Below are 11,655 nucleotides of genomic sequence, written 5' to 3'. Positions count from 1 at the left end.
TGATCCTTTTGACACAGGATCTTGCTATGTGGCTGGCCCAGGCTGACCTGGGACTGACTGTCTTTAAACTTGTGATCCTCCTAAGTTCTGGGATGACAGATATGTTCCACTACACCTCGTACTTGTCTCTCTCAAAACTGTTCAGGGGAGGAAAAAGGTTTAGCTAGGTGCAGACCACAAAAAGGAAAGCATCTGGCAGGGAGTGGCAGGGAAGGTATCCCTGCCCTACAGGGCAAAACGGGAGGCATGACTTCAGAGAAAGCAGCGGTTCTTGTGCTGAGCTGGGGAAACCATCTGGAGGGCTGCAAGTCACAGGGAGGCACACTCAGCAATGAAAAACTATTTCTCCTGCTAGAATCTAGGGCAGCCAGTGAGAAAACTTGATTCTTAGACAAGCCTGGGGTTCAAAGAGAAAAGACTCAATTTTCTCAGGAGCAGGCAAGCCACAGAGAAAGTCACATTTACTTGCCAGGATGGGGTAAGCAGCAGGAACCAGTAAATCCACAAGGGAAAGTATAGGAAAGAGAGTAAGCCACATTCTGCTGCCCAAATGGCCACTGTCTGTGGCCATTTCATTGGTAGAGAACGTTTGGCAAGGACTGTGAGGCCTGCAAAGCCTACAGTGTTTCCTGTCTGTCCTTCCAGATGAAAAGCTACTCGGCTCGACTCTATGTCTGAAGTCGGCCTGACTCAGGCAAGAAGTATGGGCTGCTGCAGACTGGCCCCTCGTGGCAAATAGAGACCCATAAAAATAATTTCTTCTGACACCACACACACATATAGCTTACAGGACATGGAGAAATCAGGCTGGGACTGAACAGGAAGTTTCCTCCATGATGGCTAGCTCTCTTAATACTAGAAGGCGCTCTGAAGGCTGCTGGGTGGGGAGAGCCGTCGATAGTCTGACTCTGCTGTGAGCTCTGTGAGTTGCAATAGTGACCAGAGGGGCAAGATATGACTGTCTGTATAATAGCGACATGGATGCTGTGCCAATAACCAACTACTTTCTGCTCAAATTTAAGGCCCTACTCCACAGATGGAAACATGTCTGCAACTGCAAAGCAAGCTGAGAACCAACGGCTAAGGAGTTTGTGGGCCGCAGGAATGAAGTTACTGCTATAATTTTGCTGAATAGACATAGTAGCGAAATTGTTTTCTAAATCTGTATCTCTTTACCTATAGTTTAGTGTAGCTGACTCGGTCCACTAGAGAAGATTTATTTTTCAAGTAATAGATAGTAGTTAATGCATAAATTCACAAGTATTCAAAATGCAGTAATGTGTGCCCAGCCACAAATGAGACATCTATAGTCACGACCTCTTCAAAGCTCAGGGATCATCAAGGAAGAGGTGGCAGAAAGGTTGTAAAAGTTGGAGAGGACCAGAGCACAATGAGTCTTCTAGATAGGACAGGACCAAGGCACTCAAAGACTCTCAGTAACTGTGGCTGCTAGTACAGGATCAAACCAGTCAAAATTCAAGTAAGGAGTGGGAATGGGTTTTAAGCTCCTGTCCTTAACTGAGGAGCTACAAACAGTTATGGCTTCTGGGGTAGGGAGAGTCAGTTTCCTTTAAAGGTATGATTCCTGGTAGATTGACTGACCATGTTCTCGTGGATGGCCCCATGCTCAGTAGTATATGGGTAGCATGAGTTGGAATTATTGGGTTATTAAATGAAAAGACAAAGGAGAAACAAAACTGAGCGGGTAGGGAAGTGGCCATAGATTTGGGAGGAATTAAAGTGAGGAATTGGGGGTAAACTAATTAAAATGCATTGTATAAAATTCTCAAAGAATTAAATACAAATATTTTTAAAGTAAACATGAAAACATAACCAACAAAAATTCTTTCTGGAGGGCCAGAGCCAAGTGACTGAACAAAAGGTAGGGATGCTCCAAGGTCCCCTAAAGTACTGGGAAGCATTAGAAAGGCCAAGAGCTCAGAGCTCTGTCCTGATCCCAATGTACAGTCCAGGAGATGTTTCAATATCACTCCTCCAAGGAGTCCTTGCCTCTGAGACTTCTCTTGGAAGCAGCCCTCAGTGTGTGATATCTTCATGTCTGATGAGCAGAGTAAAGACACATTTCAGAGCGTGGTACCCACTGGTTGAATAGTTGAATATTCGCCAAAGTGGATTTATTTTAGCACAGTGTAAAGACTGTGTGTGGATAGTGCTCTTGTTAATCTATTTGTGGGCACATGAGCCAACCCTCATAGACACACAAGTATATGGTATATGATCAACTGTATGCTCGGGTGTGCTTGCGCCTGTGTGCAGAGAAAGGCCAGAGGGAGATATCAGGTGTCATTCTCTACTATCTCTGCTTTATTTCCCAGAGACAAAGTCTCTTACTGAACCTGGAGTTAAGCTAGCAGCCAGAAAGCCCCCCGACTCCTCTGCCTAACACTGAACTAGAGTTACAGGTGTGTGAATAGACATACTCAGTTTTGTTTTGTTTTATAAGGGTGCTGTGGATTTGAACTCAAGTCCTCATGCTTACACATCAAATGCTCTTACCCACTGAGCTACCTCCCTAACCTCAGATATCAATAGATCTGCATTAGTTCTTATGATATTTAGCAATGCAAATCATTTAGACAAAATTTTATTTATTATTATGATTGGCATGTAATTCTTTTTAGATTCCTGACTGCAGTAACAAGCTGACTCTTCTATACACCAGTCCCTTTGCAAAATAAATGCAAACCTTCTGATTTCTTGACAGAACTTGTCAGATATGCGCTCCCGCCCTTGTCATGCTGGGGATGATGGGTACTTGCACAGTGCCAACCTAGGAGGACATCAAAGGAGGAAGATGCCCTCCTAGACCACGTGAAATAGACGAGTCAACTTTGGTACATTTTTCTTGACCCATAAAGCATCCACACATACAGTCCACCCTCAGCAGACCCATCACCCAGTCACCTTTCCGGAATGTCTCTCTCTTTTTCTCGGCTTCTCTGTTGACACGATTCTGTTCTGGTTCAACTGCAGGCCCCTGGTCTTCAAGTTCGTCTTCGGTTTCATCATCGCTGTAGGGAACCACTTCATCGTTGGGCTGAGACTCCTCATCAAATGTTGTTTCTGAGTCTCTTTCTGTGTTCATTCTGCTGGCAAATTGGAACTACCTGGAGAGGAAAGGAGGAAACAGGAGTGAACCGTGACTTTCCTGTGTTAGACTGTATCTTGCTGCATCCTGTCTTAAGACTCCTTTTTAGCCAGGTGGTGGTGGCACACGCCTTTAATCCCAGCACTTGGGAGGCAGAGGCAGGCAGATTTCTGAGTTCAAGGCCTGCCTGGTCTACAGAGTGAGTTCCAGGACAGCCCAGGCTACACAGAGAAACCCTGTCTCAAAAAACAAAAACAAAAACAAACAAACAAAAAAACAAAAAAAAACCCAAAACAAGAAAACCTCCTTTTTATAGAACACTGACCCACTGACAATGCAAATTATTCGTAAATAGTGATCTAAAAGTTTAACTTGATATGCAATAAGAACAAAAACACTATTGGTTAAGTGACAGATCAGAATTGAGAGAAAAAAAGAGGCTCAGTTTATAAGTGTGTGTTACACAGGAGCAGGAGGACCTGAGGAAGATACCCACTGTTACTTCTGGTACCTCATGTGTATATGTCCCTGCAAACACACATGTACCCATATATAATACTCACATATAACACACACAAAGAAAACCATACAAGACTCAATCTCTCTCAATTCTTTCCTTCTAGGAGGCTGCACAAACCTTAAGAGTAATATTTCAAGTGGTCCATCTCTACCCAATGTAATAAATTTAGTAGGGTCACACTTAATGTTAAAATAAAAATGAAATAGATTAAACAGTATTAAAGCATGATTCATGTAGCAACAACAACTGCTTTCTGGTTTAAAAAAGAAAAGCTTTACGGTACCCAGAAATACACACTTATTTGCATTATATTAATATGTTTTGTGGAATTTTATTTCCCACTTTAGACAGAACTGGAACAGCGAATGCTAATGCTTCAAGTCTTTAATCAGTTTGCAACAAGGAACAAACACTCCTTCCATCTCCTGTCCTCCTCCCACCACCATCCTCCCTTCCTCTCTAGAATTTGTTTGAGGGTATGCTGTTGCATAAAGTAGTTCTACACTGGAAACAAGGGTGCCCGGAGTTATATTTATATTGGGAAAATATTTACACAAATTCCTTGGGTTACTTGAGGACAGTCATGCAGCCTGCCATTATTTACCCAAGTGTCAGTCTGAGTACTGAGTATTGGGAGCAGTAGCAGCCCACATTCACTTAGTGTGAAGTATACACCAGTCCCTGGACTAAGGGCTTCATAAACACCGCACCTTTGAAAGTTTCATATCACCCTGAGGAGGGCATCATTATGTGTTCTCCCCTGAGAAGAAAACCAAGACTCTGGAATATTGGAAACCTCATGACAATAACAATCACTTTCCAGGAAATATCTCTTATACTCTACTCTGTGCTATAGCCTATTCTGTACTTTAATTAGGTGTAAGTTGCTTGCAGAGGAACTCTTGACATGAGTGCATGTTTTACACCAAACCCAGCATCTTGGACATCTAGAGTAGCATTTTTTTTTTTTATTTTTATTTATAACAGCATCTCATTGTGCACCCCAGGCTAGTCCTGGGTTTACCATTGTCCTGCCTCAGTCTCTGAACGCTGAGATCAACGATCTAGGGTAGCATTTGTACCAATGGGTGTAAGCACTTTTCAAGGTTGTTTTGTTTTTCGAGACGGGGTTTCTCTGTGTAGCCCTGACTGACCTAGAATTTACTCTGTAGATCAGGCTGGCCTCGAACTCAGAAATCCACCTGCCTCTGCCTCCCAAGTGCTGGGATTAAAGGCATGCGCCACCACTGCCCGGCTACTTTTCTAGTTTTATATGGGGGAAAAATCCATATAAAAAAAGTCTAGTGTGAGTTAAAACAGTAAAAACCAGAAGCAAGCAGGTATCTAAAGAGTGTCAACACCAGGCGGTGGTGGTGCACGCCTTTAATCCCAGCACTTGGGAGGCAGAGGCAGGCGGATTTCTGAGTTCGAGGCCAGCCTGGTCTACAGAGTAAGTTCCAGGACAGCCAGGACTACACAGAGAAACCCTGTCTCGAAAAAAACGAGAAAAAAAAAAAAGAGTGTCCACTACACAAATGAATCAGCTCTCATTCAGTGGAATGGTGTACATCAATTTAGAAAATGACTGGGAGAGAGAGCACTGAATGATGCCACAATGCATTGTGGGGGAAAGGCAAGCTGTAGGTCCATAGAAACAGAGTCATTAGTTACTGATGCAGATGTCAGCACCTGGCATGCATTATTTTAAGTATAAAGACTAGGACTGGAGGGAGGGCTTGGGGGCTAAGAGCACTTGCTTCCTCTCCAGAGGACACAAGTTTGGTTCCAGGAACCTACACTGGGTGACTCACAACGACCTGTCATTCTAGCTCCAGGGAATTGGAGGCCAGAGAGCACTCTCGAGCCTATGGCCATACCCACATACATAGATACAAATGAATCTTTAAGTGAATGACGCATACAAAGTACTCCAATTAGTGGGTCACCGATAGCAAGGACTCAGTAAACATTAGCCAGTAGCCACTGTTAGCCATTGTGTCCATCATTAGATAAGTGTTATTTACAACAACAAACAGAAGGGCTCATCTAGACTTCGCACTGTTCCTGCTCCAAAATTATGCCTAAAATGCAGACTACCATGCCCTTAAAAATGGAGTCTTCCTGGTACAGTTAAGCATGGGCATGACCCTTTCCTCTCCGGGTCCATCCAGTCAGCATGCTTTGTTTCTTCTTCGGTAAACATGTCAATGGCCAGTAGATATACCAGCTTTTTGTTTGTTTGCTTGTTTGGTTTGGTTTGGATTTTCATTGTGGAGTTTGTTATTTCTTCTTTTCAGATTTCTGTTGGTTTATCAATCCCTCGATGTCACTCGTACCTTAATTAACCTGATTTGGTTTTATTATACGGTAGCATCGATGCTTTAGTTAGTATATAAGCATAATACGCTCTCTTTGAAAAGGCTCCAAACTGCTCTGGGTGAGCTACTCACACTTCTATCCATTGCTAATCAACTTGTAGGAGGCTATGGCTGAAGTGGAAAATTTGTTATATCTTACCACCTAAAATGTTTCTAGATGGTGGTTTCCCACCTCTTAGTATTTCATACACTCCCCTGAAGGAGAGCTTGGTCCAGACTGATACTCAGCAGTTGAACTTCCATCTCCTCCTTTGTAAGAGGAAATAACAGTATCCACATCACAGAGTTGCTCAGTTCATTAACCAAACATATCTTCCCTGCCTCAGGGCCTTTGATCCTGCTCTTCCTCAGCCTAAGCATGAGTGACTCTTATTATTTAGACTACAGTGTCAAAGTCCCCGTCTGTCGATCACATGGAACAGGTGGGGTACCTGACCACCTCCGCAGGTAACGTTATTATTTGTATCTTTCCTAGCATTTTCACAAGTATGAACACATAGGAACCCGACTAGACCACAATCACTAATGTAATGGTTCTCAATCTGTGTATTGTGACTCCTTTGGGGATCAAATGACCCTTTCGCAGGAGTCACCTAAGACCATCAGAAATTACAGATATTTACATTATGATTCATAACAGTAGCAAAATTACAGTTATGAGGTAGCAACAAAAATAATTTTATGGTTGGGGGTCACCACAACATGAGGAACTGTATTAAAAGGTTGAAGCATCGGGAAGGATAAGAACCACTGCTCTACAGAAACCCAGAGCCACATTATTTGGTATTCAAAGATCTGGAGACACAGAGGGCAAAGATCTGGAGACAAAGATAGCAAAGAGAAGTGTTTGCTATCAACATTCTTTGCTATTGACCTCCAGTTCATACCTCCTACCTGGTATTACCAGATTCCAACAATATTGGATGAAGGCTCAAAATTTGAAACTCAGTAAAGATGAAAACAAATTCAACAAAACAGCCAAGTTCAGAAGTCTAGCACTATAGAGCTCTTTCAGAGGCTGGCTCTTTCGAGACCATCAAAAAAAATTGGTCAAGACCTTAGCATGCATAGGAAACACAGCAGGGATTCTAGTAAGGTTCTGAAGGCACTGCATGTAAGGACCAACCTTTCTTGCCCACCACAATATCCCAGGCCAGGTGCCACATCTGCCAAAGAGGGTGTAATCTTGATTCTGTACTTACGGGACAAGTAGTCTAGACAGCAGTTGGTAAATTATAGCCCAGGGGCTCTACTTGGCCCGTCGCCTCTTTCTTCAAGTCCTATTGGAACAGTTTTGTTCATTCATCTAGGCATTATTGCCTATGGCTGCAGGAACCATGCAAACTACAGTACTCACTATGGACACCATGAGGACTCAAACCCTAAAGTATTTGCTCTCTGGCCCTTTATAGAAACAGCCTGCTGACCCTAAAACTATAATGAAATTAAATAAGATCAATAAGACAACTGGCCAACATGTCCAAAGCCAAATAAAATTCTTAACAAACTGGGTAAATAGAACATATTTGGGGGATGAGAAATAAACTACTACCAGGTAAAACAGTCATTAAGGGGAAAATGTCCCTTAATAAGAAGAGTTGCCATTTTGATTTGGGGGTGTTACCTCCCTCATTCTTTCTTGAGTATGTAACCAGAAAAGATGTTGACCAGGCAATCACTAGGATGACACAGTAGCATCTCCGCTTGCTGTGAGGATGCTGTAGTTGTGAACCTTCCTACACATCCATGACAAAATATGATGATATTTTTATTAACAAGCGTGTGTGTGTGTGTGTGTGTGTGTGTGTGTGTGTGTGTGTCTGTCTGTCTGTCTGTCTACACTAGATCACACATGTAGAGGACAGGGAGCAACTTCAGGAGTCATTTCTCTCCTTCCATCATTTGGGACCTGGGGATGGAACTCAGCGTATCAGCTATGTGGGCAAGCACTCTTAACTGCTGAGCCATCTTGCCAGCCCCCAAGATGGCATGTCCCCCCTTAACCTGTATAGCATGATCATGTTCTAAAAGGAACAACAGAGCTTGATATGGTGGCACGAGTCTGTAATCTCAGCCTTTTAGAGGTAAGGGCAGAAGGCTCAAGAATTCAAGGTCAAGGAGCCAGCTCAGCTGGTAAAACACTTGTCATGCAAGCTCAAAGACCTGAGTTCAGATACACATGTTAAAATCCAGTTTGGCACAGTAGTGAGTTCCTAGAGTTCCATTGCTGGGGAGGTAGGCACAAACAGATACCTGGGGCTCACTGGTTAGCCAGTCTAGCCAAACTGAAGAGTTCACTGAGAGGCCTTGTCACCCCAAATAAGGTGGAAGGCTGACTTCTGGCTGACACACACACTCGTACCCAGAGTTCAAGGCCAGCTTTGGCTACTACGTAGTACTTGCAGCTAATGTGTACTATGTGAAACCTGGTTTCAAACAACAAACAAAAAGGATGAAGATATATAAGTGGAGTGCTTGCCTAACAATGTGGGACCTTGTAAATGGGCAATGGCATATGAGTGTAATCTAAGCACCAGGGAGGGGAGGGCAAGTGGATCAATAATTCAAGGGCAGCTTCAGTTCTACCAGTGGGGGCCAGCCTGTCTCAGGGGACCCTGAGACACACACACATGGAAAGAGAAAGAAAGAGAGAGAGAAAGAGAGAGGGAAAGAGAGAAAGACAGAGACAGAGACAGACAGACAGAGACAGACAGAGAGACAGAGAGGAAACAGCAAATAGACAAATAACTTATACTCTGATTTTTAATTTATCACTGAGCTATAGCATTCAGGGAATTTTCTGTAATCTATCCTTAGAAACTGCCCTCAGTCAGCTTACTTGCAAGGAGCCACTAAATTGCTTATAGTTTTTTGGGGGGTAGGCTTCACATTGCCACATCAACACATCAACTGCTTAAAATGCACACTGTGTGCACCTTGAAAAGGAAAGTTGTTTGAGTTCAGCCTTGGAATAACTACTATAACTTTATAAAATGAATATTACCACACGTTGGAAAAATTTATCTTCCTGACTAGTAACACAACTTGACTTAAGATCAAATCTACCTACATCCTCCTCATCCTCCCCCAATGCCCCGTTCCTTGGGATTCTCATTCTAGGTACCAGCAGAACAGGCAGAGATGAGGCAAAAAGTTACCATCTCAAGGGACTGGATGGTTAAAGGTGGTAGAGCTTCTAACTCCTAGTTACTATAGGATATAGGATATTCTGCTGGGATGAGAGCATGTGATGAGTCCGCTTTTAAAAAGCAAAGCTCAGCTGAGGAGTCCTGGATCTCCAACAAGCCACCAGAAACTGGCTGGGTATCAGGGAATGGAAACAGATGCTAAGGGACACGCCACAATGACAATCTTCCTGGGCCAAGCGCTGGTCTTCAGGTTTATACTATAGCCCTCCCACCCCACCCCACCCCACCGCCGTGCCAGAATGGGGGCTGGGCTTGGCAGTACAGCCTGTACACTACTTGGGAGGCCCAGGCAGATGGAACACAGGTTTGAGGCTAGCCTGGGCTAAACTGTGAGGGCCTGTTCAAGAAAGGAAGGAAGAAAAGAAAGGAGGAAGACAGAAAGGCAGAGAGGGAAGAAAGGAGCATGGGCCTGGATTTGAACTTCAGCTCCAAGATTCACTAGTTTGTAACTTCAGTGCATAATTTAGCGTGTTGAAAGCTCACATTTCCCATAGAAAAGGGGAGGGAACCATATGGCTTTCAGGTGGGGTAAGAGTTCCTTGATGTAGACAACTAAAGCTTGTGAAAGTCCCAGGGTGTGTGACTGCTAAGTTCTATTCCCTGCTTTTTCCTTGTTTTTGAAGGATAAAGACTTTCAAGACAAAGCCTAAGTCTACCAAAGAGGGTGCAGCCTCTCAATCCCACGATGCTTTCTCAGAGAGGGGCCTTAGTATGCACAGTGTGTCAAAGCCTACCAGGTACTGTAAGGTGTAGATAGGGTTTTTATTTCCCCCAAGGGTCCATGTATGGGAGAGCCTGGGGTCATTAAGAGTCTAGTGGGAGCATTGAGCTCCCCAAAAGGACTGAGGTTAGTTCTCTGAAGAGGATTGTTAAGAAAGCCCGAGTCTGGGCCATCCAGCCTCTGTCTGGCTTCCTGTTTGAGATGAGAACATTGACAGCACGAGTCCCCACCATTGTGACTTTTACCCTCAACAACTGCACTACAGAAGCCTGTTCACCTTATAAGTTGGCATAACTCAAAGCTTTTCATCATTGTAATGGAACGGTGACAGGCTCCCATGTACTCTCAATGCACAGGACTCTCTCTAGCTGGCTCTGCCTCCCTTATCTTCTTCATGTGGGAAATACCCCAAGATAAACCTGCCTTCCCCAAGGACAGCCTCTCAAATGGAATGTCCCTGCTGGTAACTAGGCTCTGAACCTGCCTGCAGACCTGTTGTGGTGGTTTGAATGAAATTGTCTCCCATAGAGTTATATGTTTTAATACTTGATCCCTAGTTGGTAGAGCTGTTTGGGAAGAATTAAGAGGTGTTGACTTGTTGGAAGACATATATCATTGGAAGCAAGTGTCTGTGGGTGGGTGCCATTGCCAGTATTTTTCTCCCTCCTGATGACTCCGCTCTGTTATCAAGGACTCTAATCCTCTGAAACCTTAAGCCTAAATGAAACACTTTCTTTGATAAGTTGCCTTGGTCATGGCATCATATCACAGCACTACAATAGTAACTAAGACATGTGCCTAAACCAAGCAGACAGGTAGGGACCAGGAAGCATGGAGAAGCTTCACTACAGTAGGACTTTTTTGCCCCAGATTTTCCATATGTCTCAGTGAATTATCCAGCCATCAAGGTCACAAAGCCCAGAAGACAGGAGGGATAAACAGTAGGATTTGTGTAGTCACCCCTCTAACAAACAGCACTTATACACTTGCCTGCCTAATATTTGTAATGTGATAAATGCAGTAGTGATACCCTCACCCCTCCTTAACAGGGGAGGGCAGGCTGAGGAGGAGGAAAGGGAACCTAGGCAGGGGAAGTCAGAATTCCTATCTTCACAACAAAACACCCTCGAGTTGAATTGATAAAAACAGACATTTCTGATGCCATTATAGAACTCTAGATTTAAATGGGAGAGAAATAGGCCCAGACCAAAAGTTTCACCAGTACCAGGCAAGATGGGCTCTGTGCATTCATAATAGCAATGGGAACCGGGAACCCAGACCCAGGGAAGGCCCATGACCCCAGTCAATAACATCTTTGTTGTATAACTTGGTTCATGTCCAGGGAGCCGAAGCTCAGACAGAGAAACTCAGAACGTTCATTTCTGCCCACTCTCAAGTTTGTCTTTTTCATAGATTAATAAAGCTTTCAAAAATAAAAGGCATTTTCTTCTTACTTATTCTCTCTCTCTTCTCTCTTCTCTCCTCTCTCCTCTCCCCTCTCCTCCCCTCTCCCCTCTCCTCCCCTCTCCTCCCCTCTCCCCTCTCCTCCCCTCTCCTCCCCTCTCCCCTCTCCTCCCCTCTCCTCCCCTCTCCCCTCTCCTCCCCTCTCCTCCCCTCTCCCCTCTCCTCCCCTCTCCTCCCCTCTCCCCTCTCCTCCCCTCTCCTCCCCTCTCCCCTCTCCTCCCCTCTCCTCCCCTCTCCCCTCTCCTCCCCTCTCC

At 44.3% G+C, this 11,655-nt stretch overlaps 1 protein-coding gene across 1 annotated transcript in view; it reads right to left on the bottom strand.

Moving 5' to 3' along the window:
* Atp8b1 (ATPase phospholipid transporting 8B1) overlaps positions 1 to 11,655 on the bottom strand; it is a 134,269-nt gene that overhangs the window by 76,004 nt on the left and 46,610 nt on the right. Inside the window, exon 2 of the mRNA XM_028774197.1 lies at positions 2,926 to 3,128. Coding sequence (XP_028630030.1) covers positions 2,926 to 3,106 — 181 coding nt within the window. The 5' untranslated portion in view covers positions 3,107 to 3,128. The remainder of the gene's footprint in view (positions 1 to 2,925; positions 3,129 to 11,655) is intronic.

The sequence above is a fragment of the Grammomys surdaster genome, unplaced genomic scaffold, assembly GCF_004785775.1.
Source record: "Grammomys surdaster isolate TR1022 unplaced genomic scaffold, NIH_TR_1.0 239, whole genome shotgun sequence".
In the NCBI taxonomy this organism is placed as follows: domain Eukaryota; kingdom Metazoa; phylum Chordata; class Mammalia; order Rodentia; family Muridae; genus Grammomys; species Grammomys surdaster.
The sequence above is the reverse complement of the archived record's forward strand: the minus strand, read 5'-3'. Positions and strand labels throughout refer to the sequence as shown.